The sequence below is a fragment of the Sinocyclocheilus grahami genome, unplaced genomic scaffold, assembly GCF_001515645.1.
Source record: "Sinocyclocheilus grahami isolate Dianchi unplaced genomic scaffold, SAMN03320097.WGS_v1.1 scaffold178.1, whole genome shotgun sequence".
Lineage (NCBI taxonomy): Eukaryota > Metazoa > Chordata > Actinopteri > Cypriniformes > Cyprinidae > Sinocyclocheilus > Sinocyclocheilus grahami.
In genome coordinates this window covers 2,553,170-2,567,934 of record NW_015505357.1, presented here as the reverse complement: position 1 = coordinate 2,567,934, position 14,765 = coordinate 2,553,170, and the positions used below count along the sequence as shown (strand labels likewise).

The window sequence follows — 14,765 nt, the reverse complement described above, 5'->3', positions numbered from 1 at the left end:
ATGGCTAATATACAGTTATCACAGTTCCACTGTAGTAACAACAACTAAGTATGGCATTTTGTGGGGAAATGTTTACCATGGTAAATTTTTGCAACGGTAGTTCTCAACGCTATGACATGAAAATTATATTTCCTTTTTTTCTGTATGATCTCTTTTCATGTCTGTCTCTTCCTCAGATCACACATTATGACAGCACATATGATGAGCTCTTTCAGGAATAATTATAAGAATATATGTGCGCATGTCCTGTGGCATCTCCTCTGGACACAAAAAGAGGCAAACTGTGCACATACTCTCACTCTCACTCTCACTCTCACTCTCTCTCTCTCTCTCTCTCAATAAGAGCTGTTATCAGGTAGCTGCTCTGACGTGTGCTGTCTCTGTGGTGTCTGAAGTAAAGACAAGGTAAAGGCTGTAATTAATCCACTGAAGGTAAAGGACAAATTCTCTCTCTCTCTCTCTCTCTCTCTCTCACACACACACACACAAGCACTTTTCCAGCAACACACTTAAAATTTTCACTGGCCATGCTGAATAATTGTCCTCTATTATACTGTCCTGTGTTGTGAGATCTGCTGAGCTGTCTCCCTGGAGCCAAACACTCTGTCACTGAGCACTGTGTCAGATAAAGGAAATATTTTTTTTTGTTGAGCCTAATTATTGTTTCATGTCTGAGGAGTTAAATAGATATAATGAGGATTTCTTTTTGTAGCATGTTGTTTTTTTAATGATTCCTGATTTTTTAAAGATGCTATGATCTATAGTTTTGTAGCATTATAATGTTTTTCATTCCATTTTAAGCTTTAAGGATATTTCTATTTGTTCACTAGGAAAAATACTAGCATTAATTCAAAGCATGAATTTTTGCTATTTTTGCACTGGGGAGAGAGCTTTGCATTGAGAATGGATGAGTATGTCTGCATAGTACATCAGATTCTTTTTTTCTATCAATAGAGCAAAGAAAATCCATGATACATCCCCTTTAATGTCGACCCGCTTAGACAGAAGAGGGCACCATGAGATTATGTATGAGCGTGTGTGTCCTCTTTTGTACCTGATAGTGCATGAGAGTGTTGAGCCTCTTCCAGTCATTTTCAATCTTAGTGGTGATGTCTTCATCCTGCAGGACAACTCGGGCCATTCGTCCCTGACGCCACTCTGAAGAATCAAACATTTGCCATTAAAACAGACAGTGAACCTCCCCCAGCTCAAAGCAGATTGATTTGATCCAAAGCTCTGAATGTGTCTTTTCACATGGGTTAGAAATGTGTGTGTATGCGTGGTAGGGTATAATTAAATGCTAAAGAGAGAGCTGATAGGATATAGACAGGCTCAGAGTGAGAGTGATCATTGATTTTCTCCTCTGTTGAATGGGGTTTATTAGTTTACGTGGTTGCCAAATGCACAGATGATGCCTGCAGAAACCTACCCCCAACACACACACACATAGACACACACAAAAGCAATGCCAGTTCTGCAGCTACAGAGACAGAACATCATCATGGATGATATTGCTCTGGCCAAGGTGCTGGAAGGATGATTTGCACCACTGACAGGGGGCTTTTGTGCAGCGTGTGTGTGTGAGATGGGCTTTTGTGTGCCAGAAATGAAATGTGGAGTCAGTCTGTCAGCGCCGTCTGTCAGCTTTTACCTGGGTCTCTTTTCTGTGACTCTTTCTGCAAGTTACATTGTCATGGCAGTAGGTGGTGACTTTTTTGTTATTAGTGTGTCATTGAATCATTCATTCAAACCATTTTGTTCAAAAACCACAGATTCATTCAGAAATTAAACAAGTGACTCTTTGAGCAAATAATCATTACTCTCACTCTCACTCTCACTCTCACTCTCTCTCTCTCTCTCTCTCTCTCTCAATAAGAGCTGTTATCAGGTAGCTGCTCTGACGTGTGCTGTCTCTGTGGTGTCTGAAGTAAAGACAAGGTAAAGGCTGTAATTAATCCACTGAAGGTAAAGGACAAATTCTCTCTCTCTCTCTCTCTCTCTCTCTCTCTCTCACACACACACACAAGCACTTTTCCAGCAACACACTTAAAATTTTCACTGGCCATGCTGAATAATTGTCCTCTATTATACTGTCCTGTGTTGTGAGATCTGCTGGGCTGTCTCCCTGGAGCCAAACACTCTGTCACTGAGCACTGTGTCAGATAAAGGAAATATTTTTTTTGTTGAGCCTAATTATTGTTTCATGTCTGAGGAGTTAAATAGATATAATGAGGATTTCTTTTTGTAGCATGTTGTTTTTTTAATGATTCCTGATTTTTTAAAGATGCTATGATCTATAGTTTTGTAGCATTATAATGTTTTTCATTCCATTTTAAGCTTTAAGGATATTTCTATTTGTTCACTAGGAAAAATACTAGCATTAATTCAAAGCATGAATTTTTGCTATTTTTGCACTGGGGAGAGAGCTTTGCATTGAGAATGGATGAGTATGTCTGCATAGTACATCAGATTCTTTTTTTCTATCAATAGAGCAAAGAAAATCCATGATACATCCCCTTTAATGTCGACCCGCTTAGACAGAAGAGGGCACCATGAGATTATGTATGAGCGTGTGTGTCCTCTTTTGTACCTGATAGTGCATGAGAGTGTTGAGCCTCTTCCAGTCATTTTCAATCTTAGTGGTGATGTCTTCATCCTGCAGGACAACTCGGGCCATTCGTCCCTGACGCCACTCTGAAGAATCAAACATTTGCCATTAAAACAGACAGTGAACCTCCCCCAGCTCAAAGCAGATTGATTTGATCCAAAGCTCTGAATGTGTCTTTTCACATGGGTTAGAAATGTGTGTGTATGCGTGGTAGGGTATAATTAAATGCTAAAGAGAGAGCTGATAGGATATAGACAGGCTCAGAGTGAGAGTGATCATTGATTTTCTCCTCTGTTGAATGGGGTTTATTAGTTTACGTGGTTGCCAAATGCACAGATGATGCCTGCAGAAACCTACCCCCAACACACACACACATAGACACACACAAAAGCAATGCCAGTTCTGCAGCTACAGAGACAGAACATCATCATGGATGATATTGCTCTGGCCAAGGTGCTGGAAGGATGATTTGCACCACTGACAGGGGGCTTTTGTGCAGCGTGTGTGTGTGAGATGGGCTTTTGTGTGCCAGAAATGAAATGTGGAGTCAGTCTGTCAGCGCCGTCTGTCAGCTTTTACCTGGGTCTCTTTTCTGTGACTCTTTCTGCAAGTTACATTGTCATGGCAGTAGGTGGTGACTTTTTTGTTATTAGTGTGTCATTGAATCATTCATTCAAACCATTTTGTTCAAAAACCACAGATTCATTCAGAAATTAAACAAGTGACTCTTTGAGCAAATAATCATTCATCCAGCTGATTCTTTTAAAACACTGATTTATTAAGGAACAAAACATGGTTGTCTTTATATATTTCAATCACTCAATTCAAAATCACTGTTCAATCATTTAGAAATTTAGAGTGTGTAATTGAATCATTCACGTTAACCGATTTGTTCAAAAGGAATAATGCGATCAAGAATATATCACATGACTATCTTTGTGAGTGAGTCAAAGAAATCATTCACTCAAATGATATGTTCACGAAAAAATATTATTTCAGGAATGAAACAAACGACTCTATGACTGAGTAACTGATTCATTCAGTCAACCGATTTCTTCAAAACGCTGAACAAAAAGTGATAATTTTTATACTGGGAGTCATTAAATCATTCACTCATACTATTCAATCAGAAACACTGATTTATTCAGGAATGATACAGGTGACTCTTTATGAGTGAGTAACTGAATCATATAGTCAGCTGATTCCTTCAAAACACTGAGAAATTCAGCAGAAAAAAAAGTGCAGAAAGAAAGGATCTGTTCAAAAACACTGATTCATTCACTAAATGATTCATTCAAATGCCTTCCTTTTTTGGGTAAAAAAAAAACACAATATTGTGTCTAAAATGTTAGTTTCTCATTTTTAAATTACATTTTGAAAGCAATATCACACTCGTGTGCACACGTTAAACTCACCCAGGTCCATGTCCACAGCTTTGGGTCTCTGTGAATAAGGCATGTTCTTATACACAGCATCCAGAATCTTTTCTTTGACCTGCGTGATGGTGTCACAGTTCAGAACCTTGACTGGGATCTCCGGGCTGTTCTCGTTCTCTGGGTTGACGCAGTTTAAGATCTGGAGGGAAAAAAAGAGAACAAGGATAATGAGATGTTGGGCTGTGGTCGGTGAAGCCGTAGGTGCGGAGCGTAGCTCTGGAAAAGGCCATTTCCTGGCCCGAGAAATCTAATTTCACACCCTCTGCAGGACCCCAATCTCAGCCTTAGCAGGGTATGAGAGACTAATGAACACTACCCTCCCTCAGCCAGACTGTCTGATTTCAAACACACACACACACACAGACACAGACACAGACACAGACACAGACACAGACACACACACACACACACACACAAACAATAACAGTACTGACATTCATGAGAGTTTATTAGATACTATGTTTATTAGTGTGGCTATGAGGGTGTGGGATGCTGACCAGTGTCTTGTAGTCAATCTGTTGTCGGATGAGTTTGTCCTCACTGAGGGAGTATCGGGCTTCTCCGGTGATGGCGTCTATTGGGCCTTTTTCCATCTGCTGTTTTATAGCACAGTACAGCATGAAGAGAGGCTCACCTGCACACTCCTGTAGACACAGACACCAACACACATGATTATTATTACTTTATCACTACTTATACGCTAACTGCTCTAGTGCTGTTTGAAATATCACACTAGCATACTACTATTTCTGCAATATATAGTATGTATACTACCATTCATTTAAAAAAAAAAAGAAATGGAAACTCTCACCTGCACACTCCTGTAGACACAGACACCAACACACATGATTATTATTATTATTATTACTTTATCACTACTTATACGCTAACTGCTCTAGTGCTGTTTGAAATATCACACTAGCATACTACTATTTCTGCAATATATAGTATGTATACTACCATTCATTTTAAAAAAAAAAGAAATGGAAACGTCTATTCAGTAAGGATGCATTTAATTGAATTGTAAAGACATTTGTAGTGTAACAGGATTTCTATTTCAAATTTTATATTAAATACGAACACAATGAAGTCATGTGGCTAATCAATCAAGATCATGTGGCAACAATGTACATAACAGACTACCATTTTAAATGTTTATTATTGCATAATGTGTACAGTTAGTATGCAGTATGTATTATATACTGCACATTCATGTTTACTTGGACAATTTTTGACCAACATAAAAAGGCCAAAAGCAAAATTAGTTTTAAACATTCCCAGGTTACTAACATATGTTTCTGCCGAACTTCTCACTGACTTGATTTGCCCCATTCATGGCATGATATAAAATATATTTTAGTTCGAGACACTTAGCAGCAGCAAGTAAACATGATATCCTTGAGCACAACTGAATGCTAAAACTCTAAAGTCCGACCATGAAGTCTAAACACATTAATGTCTTTGATATTTCTCCTACGACTGTTTCCAGAGACTCCAATTATTTGAATGAGCTCCTACAAATATACAAACTGTAGTTGATCATGACATGACTGGCGCTTCCTGTCTAATTGGGCGGCTCTGAGCCAGAATAATCTGCGGAGTGAACCAGACTTCATGCTGAGCGTCAAAAGTCTGTCTAGATGAGACTAGTACTATTACAGGAAGCCAAAGAAGCAAGTTACCTTCAAGAACTTATGAAGCAGGAAAGCAAACCAGTTGGTTAGCATCTTCTCAGCAACAGACTCGGTCCTGAAACACACAAATACACAAACATCAGCAAGTGACGTCACTTATCGTCAAGAATAATTTTTGTGTATAATAACGGCTGGGTTTTGATGGAGGGGAAAACAGAAAGTGTGAAAAACATTAGTTGCCTTCCCTGTCAGTCACTCCAGACTCTCTTTGTCCATTTTTTCTTTCTTTTGACCACCCCCGTCTCTTTCTTTCTTTCTTTGCTTTGAGGATTGAGACAGATACACAGACACAAACCCAAACCCACAAATGACAAACACATGACTCAAATGGGGGGGGGGGGGTTTAGAATTGTGGTCAATAATTTGGGAAGAGAGAAAAAGAAAGAGCCGAGGGTTTGTTGAAGACAGAGCAGGTAGTAAACCGAAGAGAGAGAGGGAAAGATAAGGCAGACAGAGGAAGAGAGAACAAACAGCACCCCGACGGGAGTGGTTAACGAGCATGAAAAATACATGAAAGGGTTATTTCCTCGTTCTGACGGCTGAGCGCACCTGTGGAATACCAATACCTCTCTTTCCCTGCAAAACATTTCTAATTTCACCCCGGAAAATACTTTTTCCCCCTCGCTCTGTTTGTGGCAGTGAGTATTAAGTTCACTTATGGACAATACAAATACACATAAGCATCACAGGATGATGTAATATCAGCTGCGTAATTGTCGCGACGTTATGTGCTCGCACACACTCTGCCCGGCCGCCGTGGGGACGGTGAGGTAGCACACCGGCAATTTACTCAACAGCGGTGAGAGAAAATGACTCTCTTAATGCATGTGGAAATAACTATGATTACACCGCTGAGACAGCCCGCAAACACCGAGTGTGGCGAGAGTGTGTGTGTGTGTGTGTGTGTCTGAGCATGTCCACAAGTGCGTATTGTGCTTGAGGGGGTCACGCTTCAGGGTCACACGTGAGAGTGAGCGCTGATCGGCGAGACGAGATGAGGTGCGTTTATAGAGGTCAGGTCTGGATGGTGATAAACCCGTAATCGCTGCATATTCATAAGACCAAGGTGAGATGACTTAGACAGTTTTTGAAAGAAATCTCTCATGCTCACCAAGCTGCATTTATTTGATCAAAAAAATTGAAAGTTATTATGGAAAAATATTACAGTTTAAAATAACTAGTTTCTATTCTAATATATTTTAAATGTAATTTATTCCTGTGACGGCAAAGCTGATTTTTCAGCAGTCATTACTCCAGTCTTCAGCGTCACATGATCCTTTAGAAATCATTCAGTATCATCCACGTGATGTCATTGCATTTTTTTGCGTATATATATATGACTTTATTGATTTGTCTTTCCTATGGGAACTGACAAATATCTGCTGAAAAATTTAACTAAACCTAGTTTAAAGATATGTTCTTAAATCAAAAACAGATTTTTTGCACAAGATACATTGTCTTAAAAAGCTCAAGTTACAAAACCATGAAAAACAAAGATATGCTGCACAGGACAGTAAAATATAAACCATATGTACATAAAAAAATCAACAACTTAAAAACACAGTGAAGATAAAATTCAAGAACGCATACTGCCCCCTATATAGTTGTCTAGAACAGGTTAGTCCAAGCTGATTTAAGAAGTCGCTGAAGCGAACTACTGGTTGGTGAAGACATGGCCTTTGTAATTATGATACCCATTTTGGCATATTTCATTGGCATAACATACAGATTTGGAGATAGACAGAAGCAATACTAGAAAACAGTCATGATGGCCATTGAGTGGATGGGCTGCTTTAAAAAACAAGCTATTAGCGCTTTGAGGGGTTTCGGGTTTGTATATTTAGGAGTTAAGAGTCCATTAACATAAAGATGATGTGATTTGCATTATACTGCATTTGTTTTTTTGAGGTATTCACCCATCTGGATTAATGCATTAGCGGATGATAAATGCAAATTGTACTGAAAGAACAAACATGGCTGTCGAATAACGAGGCTGTCAAATTATGCTTATTTAATAATGGTGCATTTTAGTGAATAAATCAATAGCAGTCTCACACAGAGATGAAATGAGAGAGGCGAGAGGAGGGCAAATAGAAGGAGTGATGCAAGATGGAGTGAAATGAAGGAAAGTCGTCATGTTTGTGACGAGAACGCCAGTCATTCTGTGGTTCTTCTTAAGGACAGTGTGTTTTATTCAGCAGCGTGTGTGGCAGGCTATACAAAACATTGTCATGTTTATATATTCTCTTTTAAGCCTGTCAACTTTCCTTTGCATCCTACCGGTTTTCTTCTGGGCCTGTGAGCTGAGGGACTTTGGATGCAGGAGCAAGAGGAACCTGTGTGTATTTGTGCACTGATGCGTGCATTCATATGTGACACTCATTCAGTGAGTGTGTGTGTGTGAGTGTGTTATGAGCTCTGACACACACATACACTACAATGACAGCGCGTTTGATGCTGGTTGCATCAGGTCTTGCAAGAGTGTTTCCTGTCTCTTTCCTGTCTCAGTCAATCAGCGATCAATGATGGACGATGACGGACAAAAAAAAACCTACAAACGGGGGCTGAATGAACAGTTACTGGACTAAATTTACTTCCTTTCAAAATGTAGTATCCTTGTGAAACTAGTTTATTAGAAGCATCCGGTTCAGTGCTTCTCATAAACTAGTTTCACAAACGGCTGGAAATGAAGTGAAATTGGTCAGGAATTTTCAAATGCACTCGGGAATTGGGCACCCTCCTGGCGCACCGACACATTTCATATTGCAGAGGCTCAGAGTCAATATCTGGCTTAAAAATATAATTCAGACCCACAGAAGTCAATCTCCAAAATCTCTTCATTGGTTTAAAAAACTCTTTCGCTACCGAATCCCTATTTTCTTTCACCAGGAAGCTCAAACACATTGCCTGTTCATCCCCAGGTGAGAGAATGAATGAACAGAAAGTTAATAGTAGCTAGGCTATTTGAGCACCTACAGTAAATGAGTTTTTGCATCCTCTACAACTTCATCACACCAGGCTTAATTCTGCCTCCGTCCGCTCAGAAAGAGTGTGCTTTTCCTTCCTCCTTCAGCATTTTTCTGTCTTTTTGCTTGCTTTCTTTTTTAACGGAGTTTCATCAATGAACATGAGGGTTTTATTAGCTATTAGCGTACTTATGAGTTGTATATGTGTGTGTGTCTTAAGGCGGGTAAAGGAATGCTTCACTGAAGGGGCGACACACAACACAATGTGTCTCACTAATAGTCCATTCCGAGGCTCTGTGTGCCTGCAAATCTCATTAGGTGAAAACATGTACACACACACAAACAGCAGCAAGAGAGAGCCTGAGGCCATGGAGCCGTTCCATTTTTAGCCACAGTTCTCCACAGATATTAACACGAGGGAGCGAAAGACAAATAAGAAAACTCAAAAGTCCCATGAAGAAATAATTTGCTGTTGTGGCCTAGTGGCTAGCGCGGAGTCGTGGTGCTCATGTGGATGACAAAAAAGCTTGAGAAAGAGCCAAAAAATACTATAATAACTCTGTAACCCAGCACAAATATTACCTGGTCAAGAAAATAACAACTTTAGACAAAAAATTAGGTAGAACGGTGGAATCAGATGCCCCAAACCAAACCACAACAAAACACAAACAAAAACCATGCACTATACATGCAGAGCTGTGGCTGAGTTGCAGGCGATGCTGGTTCGAATGCAGCCAGCAACCTAACCCCCCATCCCTTTTCTTTCTCCCATGTATTATGTCTCTGTCAATAAAGAATGGCAAAAAGCCACTGAATGCTTTTTATGCACTGCGCGACTGCGATTTGATTCATTGTGGCTTTCCCACTGAAGTGATGAATCAGTCTTCACTGAAAAAATCACATTCCCCTGCTGATCCACATGGAACCAGAAGCCCACAACAAGTCTTGTGTCTCCTTATATTCCATAATCAAATAAAGATTAATAAATACTAGACAAGCAAATATTAATGCCAACTAAGCTTTAGGCTATTTGAAATGAAACGTACAGTCACTCTGATGACCACAGAGACCAGACAGGCCCTTGTTATTTTTCACAGTCGGTTATCATTAAATGCAAGTGGGTCACTTTATGAAAATAAATTAGTCTCTCTGTTGATATTGTCTGATTCTTAAAAGATGTCTCATTTGCAAGCAACTGCCCTACAGGCATCTTTGACATTCATTATTTTTCTTAACACACATGAACGTCCTTTGTTCCTACTTTAAGAATATGTAGAAGGATCGCACACTATCAAAGTAGCTCACTCGGTTATGATTGTCAGCTCAAAGTGTGACGATGATTTTAAGCTGCAATACTTGTGGTTCTTTACATGTTATTAACCCCTTAACTGTCATCCACATTTTTGAAAATTCACGAGAAAGTGCACTATACAAACTTAAATTATTATAATTCATGAACGCTTTTGAATACAGACCTAAGGTTGGTCTCTTTTTAAAGAAGACAATTAGCAGAGTATTACAGAAGTGAAATCATTTAATAAATTGAAAGTATTAAAAAATTATAGAAGTTTACATTTACTGTAAAGAAAATGTATTGTACTATTTTTATTTTCTTTTATATTAAATAAATATTTAAAAAAATAGTTAAAAATACAAAATTGCTATAAAGTTAAAGCCATATGTATACACAAGTTGTGTTCCAAATTTTAAGTTGATATAAAAAAAATTGAGGTTCATATGCAATTTTGTTTAGGCGTTATACCAAAAAAAAGCCACCTGGTGCCACCCAAACTCCATTGATTTTTTTAATGCATTTCTGTTACAAATCTATCAATTTCTCTCTCAATATTATGTCTATCACAAAATATTTTATGACAAAACCTTTCCAACGATATGTATTTTGTCAAGATTATAAAATGTTTTAATTCTAAAAGACCGTAATACATTTTGTAATATGACACCCCCGCTAAGGGGGAGGAGACCGCTAAACAATTTTGAAGTACCATTTCTATGTTAACACAATGTCCGACTTCAAAATGGTTTTCACAGGATGAATTTTATATAAGTATATAACTTATGATGATTACTAAAACATGTGATAGGGATAAAGGCAACGAAATAAAGGCTTTTTGTGACAAAGGTCAAAACTCCTGTTATGTTGAAGATTTGTCATAGACTCTTGGTGCACTCTTGTCATAAATGAATCTATTACTGTTCCTACATAATTTGTAACAAAAAATAATGGTAAAATATCTATTTAGGAGTCTTAGACCTTTCCAATGATAATATAGCTTGTCATGATTAAATTAGGATTTAATTGTAATATAGTGAAGTAAAACTAAGGCGTCCCGTATTCTGGACGGTGACAGTTAAGGGTTAAAACTGCAAAAGGGATTTGGAGATGTGGCCAATTAAATAAAAATAAAACAGACTTAAAAAAAAAAATAGTTTTACGCTCTGCATGAATTATTAAATTACAAAGAACAAAAACCCCTAAATCTTGCTTTTTACTTCAGAACAAGAATATATTCATTTACAATCTTAAAAATTATGATGTTGTACATAATGTTAAACATTTGTCCATTGCAACAGAAGATACTGGTAACTATTTCAGAGACGTTTTTGTCAGCCATGTTAAATTAATGCTGTCATCAATACAAAAAACCCACATGACACATTAAGAGGACAGTGGAATTATGGGTAAGGGTCAAAGGTAACCAGTCATGGTGTTTTGGATGTAACATCTCACCCTGAATGCCAAAATATGGAAATATTTTAAAGATCAATTTGTGCCATAATTCTTCACTTAATTCATCTGTACAACAGGAAATAAGACCGGACTGATCCAGAAACACCAATGAATGCATCGCTCACTGATGTGGGACAAGCTCCAGATGTATTCCATTACCCGAGAAATGTTAAGATGAGGAGCAGATACAGAAAGAGGTCACAAGAAGGGCAGGGTTTGTTCACACGGATCAATTGAAATCAAACTGCTTGAGACAGAGAGAAAATGAGAACGAGAGAGACAGAGTAATGCCTTTTATTAAAGGAACAGAGAAGAAAATTAGTGAGATGGAGCCCAATCGATGTGGAGGGAGTGGAGGCCAGCAGTAGTTGCAGAAACGACCGTGTTCGTTTAACCGTAACACCAACAGGAAACCATGTGGCGGAATGCGATAGTAAAAAAAGGAAGGAAAAGATGAATGAAAACACAACAGATTTGTTGGGTTTCTAATACAGTTGCCTTGTTTTCCAGATGCTTCCTGGAAAAGTAAAGACACGGATCTGCGAACAAGACCAAAAGGAGCATGTCGAATCGATAATCTCCTAAATTCCCATAGAAAAAAAAGGAAAAAGTGTCATCTAAAACCACGGGCCCCTGATCCCCACGGCCCAGCCTGCCAGCGTGGGGGGATTAGTGTTTTGTGTTCCTAATGACAGCAGATAATGAGAGAGACGCAGCGTCTGTCACGTTAAATAACGGCATAATCCACATTTCCCCTGCATCTATTTACTGTGCCTACTAATGAGCTGAGTCACGTAACGAAACACCAAAAATCATTCAATAAGATCGAGAGAGAGCAAACGAGGAACGGCTGTGGTGTTTGTTTGGCCTGTCTGCTTTGAATATTCAAAGTGTGATGTATAGCTGATATAGCGCCGCGGTCGGCAGGAACAAATCACCTCCAGCTAAAGCTAAATACACTCGGCCTCCATCATGTGGGGCTGTAATGAAAGTGGCCCAGGACTGTGCTTAGCCCTTGGGCAACTCTTTGTTGAATCATTATTAGTCTAAATCTTCTGAAAGACTCATCCCATCCAGCACATCATCTGTTTGAACTGTTACCCTCAGGTCGGCGGTACAGGACAATAAAAGCCAAAACAAACAGACTGAAAAACAGCACATATCCCAGGGCTGTTGAAATACTAAATGAACACTAAATGTAATGTCTCTTTTGTGCAATATTCCAACGAACTCTGCAATTCTTCACAGTGGTGTATTCAAAAACTGCTGCAACTGTGATGGATATGTAAATATTGCTGCTTAAAGTATATATTTTTATTCTTTTACATACATATATATATATATATATATTTTTTTTTTAACATATATACACATTGGTATTTGTTTTAACTCTAAACCTTATTTTTGCACTGAAATAGGATTGCACATAATTCCGTTGTACTTTTTGTATAATGACAATAAATATTCTGATTCTAGTTGACTGACTCTAGTTAGACTTTGAAAAACCTATACAAATTTGGAGGGAAAGCATAAAGGACAGCCGAGAGCGAGAGAGAGGAAAAAACAAGAGGATTTGAGCTGCTCAGGAATGTTTTATGAGTAGCGCACAAATGATAAGTGACACTGACAATGGGGCCGTACTGAGGGACTGCAGAGTTATGGATCATGTATCAATATAGCTATTATGCCCGGCTAAGATAACACAACAAAACTTTGAGTTCAGTTAGTGACGTATTCATTCAAAGTAAATGGAAAAACTAAACGAAAGCAGAAACATGAAGTGAATAGCAAACCTCCTGAGCAGTAGTTTGGGATGGTTCTTGCTCTCCAGGTTCTTGTCGATGAGGTCAGACAGCAGGTGTTTGAGCACATCCGTGGCGTATTCCAGTCGACCCTGGAGAGCCGTCATTATTAGCGACGCCACATTGCCACGGTCACGCATGGAGAAGGAGCGCTGCATTTCCAGCGTACGAATGAATGTCAACAAAAACACCTTGTTGTTTATCAGCTGGGCAAACAGCTTCAGAGCTTTTTCAACGCACAGCTGCCCATTACCAGAGACCTGGAACACACAACAACATATTTGCTGTTAAATACAAACATTTTTTACAAGCCAACTGCGACTGTCAATGAACTAAATCAATAATGCATAATTTAAATACAAAACAAGAGCACATGCAACATGAAAAGCTGTAAATTACACTATGTCCTAACCAGGTAAAATATTGTTATGGTCATTTGCTTTATGTGGCATTGTGCTGGGTAGGCTCATTGGTCTAAAATCCTGTTCCATATAATTGTATATTAAATATCCAGTATGATTGCAAATGAAATTTGTTGTTAGGACAACTTGTTAGAGACAAGTGTTCATGAAATAAATCCTCTCAAAATAGACCGCAGCCCACCTCCAGCTCTCTGAGCACAGGATGGTCCTCAATGCCGGGGAATAACACTCTCATGGCATATGTGCGGTAATCCAGATAAGGAATTCCGGCCCGGTCCAGGTCACTCGTCAACTCATTAATGTCTGTCTGCAGTTCTGCAAAAGCTGAAAACAAAATGGGGAGGAGAAAAAAAAGAGAAACAATTTCAATACACTGAAAAATTCACAGTTCAATGTCAAGAAAAAAATGATTTAGATAATCATTTTATTTGGTATAGAAAAAAAATAAAGAACATTCTTATCAAATTCAAAATCTGTAAATGGAAAGTGCATCGTGGTAGTATTTATTGTTATACTAATACATGCTTTAATTTACGATGATATATTTTCATGAAATATAGTACAAGCACATTCAAATATATGTAACATTTTTATTTTTTTATTCAGTTGTTTTTGTTTTGTTAGAAAATGTTTTTAGCTGTCATTAAAATGATATAATTTCTTATTTTAAATTACTTCAAATATATAATACTATGAACTGGAACAGAAACTTTTACTTGAAATATATGTGGGTTTTTTAAGTTGTAGTCACATTAAAGGTCCAAACACAACAAAACCTGAACCGCTGAACTGCTAATCACCATCTCTGAAGACTTAGTTTTGTCCAGTTTGAGGTTTTTATGAAGTTCCGGAAGGGTGTTGGAGGCAGACGAAGAGAGCAAACCAAATAACCTCTCAGCTTCTCTCTATTTATGGTTTTCTCACTCACACAAACACACACAAAGAGTAAATTGCAGGTTGCTGAAGTGCTTGTCCCCTGCTGCTGGAGACTGGAGGTGGGATGTCTTTAATTGGGTCCATTCTGACAGAGCCTGGGGCAGCACTCTTCCCTGAGGGAGTTATTTATCTCTCTTTCTCTCTCTCCTCAC

At 38.5% G+C, this 14,765-nt stretch overlaps 1 protein-coding gene across 1 annotated transcript in view; it reads right to left on the bottom strand.

Annotated features, from left to right (window-relative positions):
- The window catches only part of plxna2 (plexin A2), a 223,271-nt gene that overhangs the window by 21,764 nt on the left and 186,742 nt on the right, over window positions 1-14,765 (bottom strand). The window contains exons 23-27 of the mRNA XM_016283942.1: window positions 13,247-13,515; window positions 5,727-5,793; window positions 4,542-4,688; window positions 4,024-4,183; window positions 2,591-2,694 (exon numbers count right to left, since the gene is read on the bottom strand). Coding sequence (XP_016139428.1) covers window positions 2,591-2,694; window positions 4,024-4,183; window positions 4,542-4,688; window positions 5,727-5,793; window positions 13,247-13,515 — 747 coding nt within the window. The remainder of the gene's footprint in view (window positions 1-2,590; window positions 2,695-4,023; window positions 4,184-4,541; window positions 4,689-5,726; window positions 5,794-13,246; window positions 13,516-14,765) is intronic.